The sequence below is a fragment of the Portunus trituberculatus genome, chromosome 27 (genome assembly GCF_017591435.1).
Source record: "Portunus trituberculatus isolate SZX2019 chromosome 27, ASM1759143v1, whole genome shotgun sequence".
In the NCBI taxonomy this organism is placed as follows: Eukaryota; Metazoa; Arthropoda; class Malacostraca; order Decapoda; family Portunidae; genus Portunus; species Portunus trituberculatus.
In genome coordinates this window covers 7893356-7905800 of record NC_059281.1, presented here as the reverse complement: position 1 = coordinate 7905800, position 12445 = coordinate 7893356, and the positions used below count along the sequence as shown (strand labels likewise).

Sequence of the window (12445 nt, the reverse complement as noted above, 5' to 3'; positions counted from 1 at the left end):
AAGGTTTCTATATTATTAATTGGAGAAACAGTCTTGAAAACCCCGCTAATCATCTTTGCGACCTTGGAAAATAGTCGTGCTGAAAGAACAAAGCGTTTCTGAATACCTGCCTTGGTCCCACAATTTAACCCGGTTCGCTGTTTTAGTGGTGGTGGTGGTGGTGACTGAAGGGAATGTTGTGATGACTATTTTGGTGGTGAGGATGATGTCGTATTGCAGTGTGACTTAAACGCTTCAGTATCATGACACATTTCCATATTCATTATTCTTACTATTTGGTGATTTGATACAGCTTCAGAAACTCATGTGGGGGATTTGAATAGTGAAGACTGTGGCTATTAATCTTCTGACCTCCATAGTCTCCTTCTTAACGTCAATAAAATGGTCTATTCGTAGCCAAATGTCAAGGTAAAAATGTGTCCCAGTACTGAAGGGGTTAAGTAATGTTTGTGGTGAGTGTTGTTGTGGTGGTGGTGGTGTTGGTGGTGATGCTGGTGGTAGTGGTGGCAATGGTGGTGGTTTGTCTTTGGTGTTGATCTGTTCATCTATTTTCATTTCTTTATTCTTGTGTCTGTTGTTAAAATTGTACTGTGGATTGAATCACGTATCCTGCAACTAGTCAGTTTTATATTTCCTTTCGTATAATTTTTAATAATATTGCAAATGTACTTCCAGGTGCTATTGATTTGTTATTATTGTTCTCGGGATCCCACCACCGCAATCACCACCACCACCACCACCATCACGATCACGGATGTTGAAGATAAACTAATTTCTTTCTCCGGAGGTTATCGAAGTGCTCAGAAAGAGATGCTCCTCCTCCTCCTCCTCCTCCTCCTCCTCCTCCTCCTCCTCCTCCTCCTCCTCCTCCTCCTTCCATCTAGCTGAAGGAAGAGTGGCGGAAGAGAAAGGACGAAGAATGAAGAGATGTAGGAAAAGGAGGAGGAGGAGGAGGAGGAGGAGGAGGAGGAGGAGGAGGAGGAGGAGGAGGAGGAGGAGGAGGAGTAAATCCCTTCTTATCTCTTGATTGGCTAGTGATGTCACGTGATGGAGGCTGAAGACGAGCTCTTATTGGTCCGCTGCTCCTCACTGGGTCATTAGGAGTGTGTGTGTGTGTGTGTGTGTGTGTGTGTGTGTGTGTGTGTGTGTGTGTGTGTGTGTGTGTGTTTTAAGACTATTACAACTTGAAAGATAAATAGTAATAATGATAATAATAATAATAGTAGGGATAAAAAATGGTGATAATGATAGTAATAATAATAATGATAGTAATAATGATAATAATAATGATAATGATAATAAAAATAATAATGATAATAATAATAATGATAATGATAATAATAATGAAATAATGATAAACTGAAGTATTATTTTTTGTATTATTCGTAGATTGCATTGAGAGAGAGAGAGAGAGAGAGAGAGAGAGAGAGAGAGAGAGAGAGAGAGATTAAACCATACCCTGCTTAAATACTTCACAAAATTTTGAAATCACCTTAAAAATACATGTAAGTAAAGATAAAACTGAAAAAAAATAATAGAACTGAGTAGAATCCAAATTTTAGCTTTTTTTTTTTTGTTTTGTGTGTCTGTAATTTCTTTCACAGGTACACAATTAAGTACACACCTGGGGAGGAAGTGTAATTAAAAACTTTACCTTTGCCTTGACGAGTGGCTTTGTTTGAGTGTTAAGTGTTAACTCCAGAAGTGTGACAAGTAGACAAGTATCTGTTTAGTGTCTGGCTGATTTATGAGTCTTCTTCCACCTCCCTCCACCTTACACACTTTTTTTTTTTTAACCTTCCTTTTCTATCTCTATTTTTCTTCTTTTTAATTTTAGATCGTAATGTGTTGAAGTTACGAAGCAAATTACCGGAGACTCTCTTGTTTCTCACGTTAATTAGGTGAGCATAGGTGTTTGTAGGTAATGTTGAAGTTGCTGACAGGTGTATGTGTGTGTGTGTGTGTGTGTGTGTGTGTGTGTGTGTGTGTGTGTGTGTGTGTTGGGTAAAACAATGATGCATTAGTTGTGTTATTGAAGTGTTGCAGGGATTGTGTTTCTATTGTTTCTGATATAAGAGATGTTAGTCACTATGTTGTTTTATTTCATTGTTACTTTATTTCCGTTCCCAGAAAAATAACATGAAAATAATTCAGACGAAAAGAAAAAAAAAAAAAAAACATGACAATTTGCCTTCTGAGGTGGCAATACTCGTCTCAATTAAAGGCAAAGAAAGAAGAAACAGAAACATATCAATCGTTGCAGGATTCACCAATGATAAGAATGAAAGAGCCAAGACATAACATAACTCCTTCATGTAGGTAACACTGCCATTAGGAGTGTTGCATAAGTGCGTATATATGTTGTTATTGTGGAGTATTGCAAATGTGACTATATAATCAGCAATTCTACAAGTGTTACTGATTGTATTATATTAACGTGCTGGTGATTACAAGTAAATTATCGCCAGACAGAAAGAAGTAACTCCTATACATTTTGTTCCTATATATTTCTACCTCATTGAGTCTACTTACGTACGTTCACGAGGACTGAAGCTTCGTTCCTTTCCTCATTATCACATGGAATTAATTCGTAAAAGAAAACTCATATTTCATGGAAGCTGTTTGTGTCTGGAGGATCTGGCTTATATTGGCCTTGAGGGAGGAGGAAATTATAATGTAAGTTTGTAATGAGAGAGAGAGAGAGAGAGAGAGAGAGAGAGAGAGAGAGAGAGAGAGAGAGAGAGAGAGGGCGCTCAGGTGTTCCCCATATACAAATTAGAGGCTTAATTAACACACCTGTACCTTGGTGATCGCTCAGGAATTATTAGTCGACCAATTATTGTTTTTCAGGTCAATCCTTGTCAAACACACACACACACACACACGGTGGTGCACATGTGTGTACTGCAAGCCTCCTCACATGCACACGGACATACCTACATGGAAAGGGATATCAAGAAGGTAATGTAGAAACCACCCTTAAGTTTTCATGGGTGTTATTATGGTTTATTTTAGGGTGTTTGGTCGAATTCCTCCTTGAGAGCCGTGTATAAGTCGCCTTTATGTTATCGAAGGCTGTGTGTGTGTGTGTGTGTGTGTGTGTGTGTGTGTGTGTGTGTGTGTGTGTTCTTCCTTGAGAGTCGTGTATAAATCGCCTTTATGTTATCGAGGGCTGTGTGTGTGTGTGTGTTATTGGTTTTTCAAGTGTCATCGGTAAGCTAATCGTTATATCAATCGTGAAGTTATTGGTAATTTGAAGTTTACTCGTGTGTCTAAGAGTTGTTATCTCAGCGAGGAAGGGGAAGTCTCTACTCTAGCGAGCCTTACCTACTGCTTCATGAAACTATTTGCCTTGTTAACCTCTAGATGAAGTAAACATTTTAGGTGTGTTGGCATCTCACTGACCTCCATGAAAATCTTCCCAACTTTGAAATATGGTCTTATATATCATACACCAAATGCGAGAAAAATCATAAATATAAACATTGTCTTTTGAATAATTGCCGTGTGTAATAAGAACCCTAATTTTCTCTCACACACAAAAATCCCATTACTGGAATTCAAAACCCATTATCTTTCCCTGAATCCCATTACTTTCCCCAAACATTCCAAATTCCCTATAGAAAATTCATTACCCTGTATTAAAAACCTCATTTTGCTAAAGAAACCTTTTTAATAGTCTTTCGAACGCTTCCAATAATCTAATAATAGCACGAAAACTTTCTAACAGCCCCAGAAACATAAATCCTCCCTTGATACCATAGAGGAACCGTTTAAACCACAGAATATGCCTCAATTACCATAGAAGAGACTGATATGGTGTCAAAAACCCTTAATATTTCCTCAGAAAACGACTTGCTCCCATAGGAGACACATTAGATATTAAAAAACGACAACATGTGCCAGAAAAAACCTATTTAGGTCTTATTGAAACCATTTAAGACTAGGAAAACAAAATTATCTTGTAATTTGAAAAAAACCCTAATTTTTACGATTAAAATCCTTTGTATAACCATAGAAATCACTCAAGATTCACGAAAAAAAAATGTGAAATATTCAACCAGTACCATGAAAACGCTTTGAAAAATTTAAAAACCTCATTGTAAGTCTAAACACTAATTTAACCACGTAAAAACCTCGGTATATCCTTTCAAGACTAATGTAACAACTAAGAAACCATCACATCCATAGAAAACACATTCAAACAACCCATTAGCTTCTCTAAACCCATTAAACTCGCTGGAACTGCCTAAATCCCTTCAGTACCATGACGCGTTTACATGTGTGTTCATTGTGCTTACTATTTGGTGATTTTATACAGATTCAGAAACTTATGTGGGGATTAAACTAGTGAAGACTGTGGCCATTAATCTTCTGACCTCCATAGACAGTTCATAAAGTAAATAAAATCGTCTAATCACACTCAAAACTCATGATAAAAATGCTTCTTAGTACTAAAGGGATTTAAAACTAACTGAACCACTATAGAAATCACTTAACGATTATCAAAGGACAAGAAGAAAAAAAGAAGAGAAGAAAAAAAAATCCCCTCGAAACGTGAAACCGAGGTCGGATTTCTAATATGGAGTGATAGAAAACGATTGACAGAAATGAGGTCTCAATTTATTGTTATTTTTTCCTTCCTACTAGTGAAGCGATGGCGCGGCGAAACGGTTTCTATTTATCAGCAAATTATTGGGTATCAGATGTAATTAGCGTGCATAGTTGGGCTTTTAAATGGTCCTAATGAGCACGTGCATAGAAATAAAAGGCAGTGAGTAGAGGCTGGGAGGGGGAGGGAGAAAATTGAGAGAGAGAGGGAGTGAGACAGACAAACAGACGGACAGAGAGAGACGGGGGACATACCTGTGTGTATTTTAATGTATGTACGTATATACATATTAAACATATTAGCTATAGATGAATAGATTAGTGTCGAGGGGTGGGTGGGGGTGATAGGGGACTGTGGTGGGGTGTATGTGGGAGTATGGTAATATAACCTGGTGTATAGAGTAGGGAAGTGGGAGAGAGTGTGTATGGGAGGGAATAGCAGAGGGTAAAGGGGTGTGTATGGTGGAGATGGGAGGGTGTATTTAGCGAGTGTATGAATAATTAAATGTATGAAAGTGTATGGTAATGAGGCGTTTGTTTGTTTTTGTTTGTGTTACTTTGTATGTATGTATGTATGTATGTGTGAATGTGTGTACGTACGTGTGTTTATTTTATCTATTCATTTATTCACCTGTTTATTTGACTTTTTACTTGTTTAGTTGGTTATTTATTTGGAATTATGTTGCTTTCCATTTAATTTGTTTTGGTAATTGTGTTTATGTCAGATGTACTTGTTGGTAGATATCCTCCTCCTCCTACTCATCATCATCATCATCATCATCATCATCATCATCATCATTTTAATCACCTTGAATTTCCTCGGTTTTATTTCACTTTTTGACATATTATTTCAAAATTCTCTACGTTCCTTTCTAAACGGTTTGTCTCCTACAAGACTGAAGATAATTAAGAAGAAAAAGAAGGAATTTATAAAATCTATTGATCTTTAACAAGGAGGAAATATGAAGAGAAGATGAAGAGGGGGAGAAAGCAGCTAGAAGAAAAGGGAGAGAAGAGGAGGAAGAGGAGGAAAAGGTAGAATACGAGAAAGAAAGAAAAAAAGAGAAAAGGAACAATAATGAACAAGGATCAAGAAGAAGGACATGAAGATAAGGAAGACAAAGACAAAGAAAGAAAAAATGACAGAAAACTTAAGAAAAACAAGAACAAGAACAAAAAGAAAAAGAAGAACAAGAACAGGAAGAAGAAGAAGAAGAAGAAGAGGAAGATGACGAAGAGGACGAAGAAATGAAGAACAAACAAGAAAAAAATAATGACATGAATAAGGAAAGAAAAAAAAAAAAAAATAGAAAAATACGAGAAAAATAAAAATGGATTACATGATAGATCGATTATTGGACCTTCAGCAGCAACAACAACAACAACAACAACAACAACAACAGGTCTCTCCACGCTGCTCCTCATAAAAACTTCAGGATTACTTGTGCTTGAAATGAACTTGGTAATCCCTAAGAATTTTTCACTAGGGGATTAAACACGATTTGCCAAACAGAACCTCTTTCTTAGTTGTAGTAGTGAAATCCTTCTACTACGGATCTAGTTTTTTTTTTTTTTTTTATTTCTTCCTCTGTTATTTCCTTTCGTCTCATCTTTTTAATCTTTGTTTTCAATTTCCTCCTTTGCTTTAGTACGGAAATCCTGTCCTGTCACTGTTTTTCTTTTATTGCTTCTTCTCTTTGTATTTCATCTTTTCTTTTAATCTTTGTTACCGATTTCCTTATCTTTCTTTTCTTTATTACTGCTTTGTTTATATTATACATTCTTTTTTCTATTAACATGCAAAATCAATATTATCTTCAAACCTTTCTTTTCCTTCTTCTTTCTCTTCCATCTTCTCTCTCTCTCTCTCTCTCTCTCTCTCTCTCTCTCTCTCTCTCTCTCTCTCTCTCTCTCTCTCTCTCTCTCTCTCTCTCTCTCTCTCTCTCTCTCCATTTTCTTTCTCTGATTCCAAATTTTTCTCTCTTTCTCTATATGCTCTCTATATTTCTTCTTTGTCCTTCTTCGAGTTGGTTGTCGTCTTCCTCCTTCTCCTCCAGTTCCTAACATCCTGTATCAATGTGCTTCTCCTCCTCCTCCTCCTCCTCCTCCTCCTCCTCCTCCTCCTCCTCCTCCTCCTCCTCCTCCTCCTCCTCCTCCTCCTCCTCCTCCACTTTCTCTTCTTGTCATATAAGTGTTCGTCTAACAGGATTGCTTTTATGTTTGTTCTTCTTTCTCTCCTTTTTTCTAATTATCTCAAATTCGTGTAGGTTAATAAGGGGCGGATTATCTTTCCTATTAAGTTTAGTTATTGGTGTTTATTTTGTTACGTAATCTTGAGTTCCTTTTTCTGTGTGGTTAGCTTTAGTTAAATGGCTCTTATTGATGGAGTTCCGGGTTTATGATATGCCGATTTTTTTTTTACATTAATTTTGGTACGTAATCTTTTCATTTTTGGGGCGTTAGATTAGATTAGTTTAGGTTAAGGTGAATTACTCCTATTTCATGGGTGCTGGCGTTAATATATATATATTTTTTTTGCTTTAGGTTTTATGTATTTATTTTTTCCAGTCACGTGTTTGTTGTTTTGTTTAATGTATACACCTGTTTGGGTTGTACTTTTCTTAGTGACCTTTTTTTTAACATTTTTACCGGGTGAACTTTACTTAGTTACCCTCATCCTAGCTTTATTTTTTTTTCTCTCTTCACTTATACTTTAGATAGGTTACTTCAATAAAATTTTCATACTTGTATCTACACTCTTACTTTACTCTTTGACTTTAGGAGCTGGACTTGTTAACATTATCTTCTATTTTTAAAAGGTTATTGTTTATTTTTATTATGTATGTGCAATTCAAAGGGAGGATAATATTTTTTTCAACTTAATCTATTATATACTTTACCTTTAATTTAAGATCTCACTTTTAAAAACACGAACCTTTTTGATAACAAACTTTTTATATATAATACCTCAAATCTCCGCCACATATTGTCTCTATTCCATTTTTCTCTGTTAAAACTATCATTATTATTTTTATCCTATCGTCCTTTATTTACTTATATTGAATGACAACATGAAAATAAGACTTTTACTTCATTCCACTTTTTTTTCTCTTTTTTCATGTCGTTTTGTTTGATTTGTGACGAGTGTTCATGCTTCCCCCCCATCCACGTCTTGTCCCTGCACATTTCCCCCTGGCAGGCTGATGGTGGTGGTGGTGGTGGTGGTGGTGGTGGAATTGTTGAAATATCGACGTGGTTCAGCTTTGGTGTGTTGTGGATAATAATGCAGCGTAATGTTTGGGTTTCTGTTCGTGTTTGTTTACATTTTCCTATCATAATTTTGTTGTGGGTGCACGTGTAGGTACAGTATGTTTTCCTCTCTCTCTCTCTCTCTCTCTCTCTGATTTTTACAAGTATACAGTATTTTCTCTCGTTCTAAGCATTCATTCTCGTGTCTCAATATCCATACTCACTTACACAGTCGTTAATTACTCCTATATATTGATTTTCACCTCCGGAAGGAATTTTTTAGCATGTTTTCTCCTCCTCTCTTTCATAACTCACTGGGAAACCATTACTAGTCTCTATTGGGCTGCATTTCACTCAACGCACGTCTATAATTGGTTGTTCCGTCTGCCACAATAAGGAAAGATTGACATTTTTCTCATCTCAGTACTCGAAGAAATAGTTGCTGTGGAATAGTGTTGTAAAAAAGTAAATACAAATGATACTGTTGTGAATTTGTGTATTGTTGAATTCGTAATAGTAGTAGGTGCAGTAATAGTTCTGTTTTCGTTGCAGTAGTAGTCGTATTAAATCAGAATAAGAAAGTAGTAATAGCTGTAGTCACAAATCGGTAGCAGAAAAACAAAACAAAAAAGGGCAGGGCAGTAGTAGTAGTAGTAGTAGTAGTAGTAGTAGTAGTAGTAGTAATAGTAGTAGTAGTAGTAGTAGTAGTAGTAGTAGTAGAAATAGCAGTGACAGTAGCAACACTTAACAGCAAAACCATTAGTAGTAGTAATGGTTGTAATATTCGTAGTAGTGACATCACTATTTGCGAAGACGTCTATCCCTCCCCCCTCCCCCCAAGCTTTGTTTTGATAGGCCGTGAAGGAATGTAACGAGCCGTGTGATTGGTGGACGGGACGGGCGGGCGTGTGTGATTGGCTGGGCGCGGCGGGGCTCATAAGGGGATCCCGGCGGGACGGAAATAAAGTAATTCGGAGGGGAAAGGAGGGGAGAGGGAGAGGAGAGAGAGAGAGAGAGAGTGGATGCGTTTTGAGGGAATATTTTGATGTCCTCTGGAAATTTTGATGGCGGGGAAAATAAAATTCGACTTGTGAGCGAGCGAGGGGAAACCTGTGTGTGTGTGTGTGTGTGTGTGTGTGTGTGTGTGTGTGTGTGTGTGTGTGTGTGTGTGTTTAGTAAAGCGTAAAAAAAGTAATGTTAAGTGCAAATATTTAATCATTTTTTCCTTCGTTTCCTTCCCTTTTCGTTTTCCGTCTAATAATTTTTGAGCGGCGAGGCGGAGCGAGGTGAGGCGGACAGACGAAGTGGCGACGTGTGTGTGTGTGTGAGTCAAAGAAAAAGAAAAGAAAGACGGATGAATAAAACAAATAGAAAAAAAAAAAACACCTATATCACTGATGCGGCGGGAATGTGACGATAGCGGTGACGGTGACGCGGCGCATTTAACCTTGTGACGGACGCTCTAAATTGTGTGGCTGTGGTTTGGCGGAAGGAAAATGAATAAATGAACCGATGCTTAACCAACATTCCACAAAGGGAGACGATAAAAATCCACCAGTTCTTTTTTCACTTCACTTTGCGATGATGAACACGAGAGAGAGAGAGAGAGAGAGAGAGAGAGAGAGAGAGAGAGAGAGAGAGGGAGGGAGAGGGAGAAGTGTGTCTCATAGATATCTCCTTTCAAAACCTCTCCCTCTCTATCTTTCTCTCCCCTCCGGAAGATTCAGGTTATGCAGCGGCGACATTATTGATGCTTGTCCTTAACTCCGGGTCGTGCCGTCGATCTGGTTGTTAGCGGGGACGAGGAGGAGGAGGAGGAGGAGGAGGAGGAGGAGGAGGAGGAGGAGGAGGAGGAGGATGATAAAGGGAGGCAGGAAGGAAGGAAGGAAGGGAGAGAGGAGACTTTTGGGCTGAGTCTGTGTTTCTTAAGTTTTGTGGTTTGTGATGTAATGCGTCATTGTTGTCTCGCTGATGGAGAACACGGGAGGGAAGGAAGAGGAAGAGGAGGAGGAGAAGCCCTATCATCCATCCGTCCCTCCCTCCCGTTACCGCCACATCTGTCTACATTAACCACTGTCCATCCGACCTCCAAACTTGTCAGCGGTCTTCCTAAACTCCAGACAAAGTGAGCTGTGGTGAGAGGGCCCCTTCTCCCTCCTGCCCTTCCTCTCCCTCGCTCCCAATCTCCCTCCTGTTTCTCTTCCCTCCCTCCCTGCCTCCCTCCCATACGGTGGCAGGGCAGCTGTGTACACCAAGTGGCCCAGCGTCCCGCGGCGGATCCCTCGCGCCACTGATGAAGGTACACAAGTTTCTGATCCGATGGTCGCGTCCCGAGGCCTACCCGGCGCCGCGGGATGCCTCTCACCGCCTGTCTCTCCCTCCACTACCTGTGGGGCCTCCCGCCGCCTCACCTGTCCTTAATAAAGAGACATTTACGAGCCTTGGCCGCCGGAGCCTGCACACTTAACACCTACCTCTGCCCGACCTGCCGACGAAGCGCAGGTCGTTGAACTTGGCCACCTGGTTTTTCATGACGGCCGAGTTGTTGCGCAGCTCGCCGCAGAAGTTCTCGTCGTTGCCGGCCCTGATGGTGACGATGGTGCCGTCCTTGACGTCGTCCAGTGCCACCACCTTGAAGGACATGGGCAGCGACTTGTTGGAGCGCCAGTGGGTGGGCAGCGCCGTGCACAGGATGTTGGGGGCGCCCGTTTTTATCAACTCGCCCGGGTGTTCGCCCCCGCCGCTCATGCCGCCCATGCCACCCACCTCCGTCGCCATGTCACCAGCGCTGCGCCACGCTACCGTCATCGGGGCGCGCGGGTCGGAGGCGCCAGCATGGGGAGCCACGGCGCCGGCGGTGTCGGCCGCTGCCCGCCTGTGCCCGCTACTGCCCCGTCCGCCGGCACTGCCTGGCGCCCACCTCAGTCCTGCAGCGTCAGGAGTGTCCGCGGCTCCTGTAAGCGAAGGCCGCCGCCCGTACGTTTGGCGGCAGCAGCTGAGTACCGCTTGAAGTCACACTGGCTGGCCAGCGGGCGGCCTTACATAATACACACACTGGGGGCGGCCACGTGGGATGAAGGCTGGCCACTGACGAGGCTGGTCAGGCACCGCTTGTTGCCTGTCCGTGCTCCTTGTTGTGGCGCAAACTCGTGACAAAAGCCCTGCCGGCGGCGGCGACGATGCGACACGCAACTTGTGTGAGAGAGGCGCTGACGACACTGGTGCGGATGTGTGCCTCGCCACGCGGGAGTCCCGTGGTGTCGCCGGCGCGGAAGGAAGTACAAGACAGCCGGAAGTCGGCGGACGTCTCAGGAAGGACCGCTTCCCTTCAGGTGACACTCGGGTCGCTCAGGACACGCCTCGCTGCTCTCAAGGCGACGTGAGCCTCTCCTGAGGGCGTGGATGTCGCGGGCGGCTGTGTTCTGTCACTTGACGACGGTCCGTCAGCAAACACTTTCATCTATACTGTCATGAGGCGAGGCGCGGCGCGCTAATACCACAGAGTTATCGGGCAGCGGCGGCCGCGGGGCGCATCGCCGCGGGCACCTTCAGCCAGTCTCGAACACACCACTCGCTCTATTTCCTGAAGCACACCAGTAAGTCACACTCCTGCGGGCGGCGGCGGCGGAGGGTCCGTGGGACGCCCCAGCGACACAGTGGTGGCGGCGCGACAGTGGGACACGCGGGAGGGTTTGGGGGGCCCGGTGGGTGGTGTGGCCGGAGCGGTGTAGCGGTCTGGCTGGTGTGGCGGGGTGAGGATGACTGACTGGCGGGGAGAGGGCTCGGGAGGGCTGCCCCGCTGAGGACTACCCGCCTCCCAACGGCCAACCGCGCGGTGAACCCAAAACTCGTCCGAACACCTACACTCGCTCGCCGACACCCACCACCATTTTTTCCCGCGGCGTCCGTTTCCTGAGTGCGTGGCTCCCCCGCCCACCACACACACCCGCCCTCCGCCCTGGCCTTCGCCAGCCCTGCCGCTCCCTCTCCGACCAGGGAATCTTACCCTGCTGAAAAATGAGTATGAAAAAAATGCATTTTTCCCTCTCGCCGACTTCGCACACCGGCCCGGAGACGCGATTGACTCTATCATTACCAGCGGCGACTCGGAGGCCGCACCCCACCCGCCGCGTCACCCGCCCGACCACCGTGTCTCTAAGAATGTAAGTTACTCTTTAATTGTCGGGGCAAAAAGGTGCCTTACGTGGTGCCGCCTCTTAGAATAGTTAGAATTACAGGCCAGGGTGGTGAGGAGGAGGTGGATGGGCGGGGGCAGGCCTGGTTTGCCATAGAACACAAGGCTGGGTTTAATCGAGCCAGCGAGCAGCGTCTGGCATCCGGCTAAACCACTAGTCGGCCAATCACGTAACCGCGACACACCTCAGACTCCGCCCACCGCACCGGCCCAGAAAAAGAAAGACATTAAATATTTACAAGGATTTTTGACTCCACTCTTTGATTTCTGAATGGAAAATTGAACTTGTGAGCGTTTCCAAAAGCTTATATGAAGACTCCCCGCGTGTCTTTTTTTTTCCTTCTCTTTCTCTCTTTCTCTCTCCTTCTCTTTCTCCTTCTTTCTCTCACT

General features: G+C 42.9%; 1 protein-coding gene across 4 annotated transcripts in view; it reads right to left on the bottom strand.

Annotated features, from left to right (window-relative positions):
- The window catches only part of LOC123509625 (protein lozenge-like), a 32041-nt gene extending 20413 nt beyond the window's left edge, over positions 1–11628 (bottom strand). Inside the window, exon 1 of one of the 4 annotated variants that reach the window (XM_045264052.1) lies at positions 10335–11628. In XM_045264052.1, the coding sequence (XP_045119987.1) occupies positions 10335–10668 (334 nt within the window). In that variant the 5' untranslated portion in view covers positions 10669–11628. The remainder of the gene's footprint in view (positions 1–10334) is intronic. The other 3 variants (XM_045264054.1, XM_045264053.1, XM_045264051.1) reach the window with 3 other exon arrangements.
- Between the last annotated feature and the right edge of the window lie 817 nt (positions 11629–12445).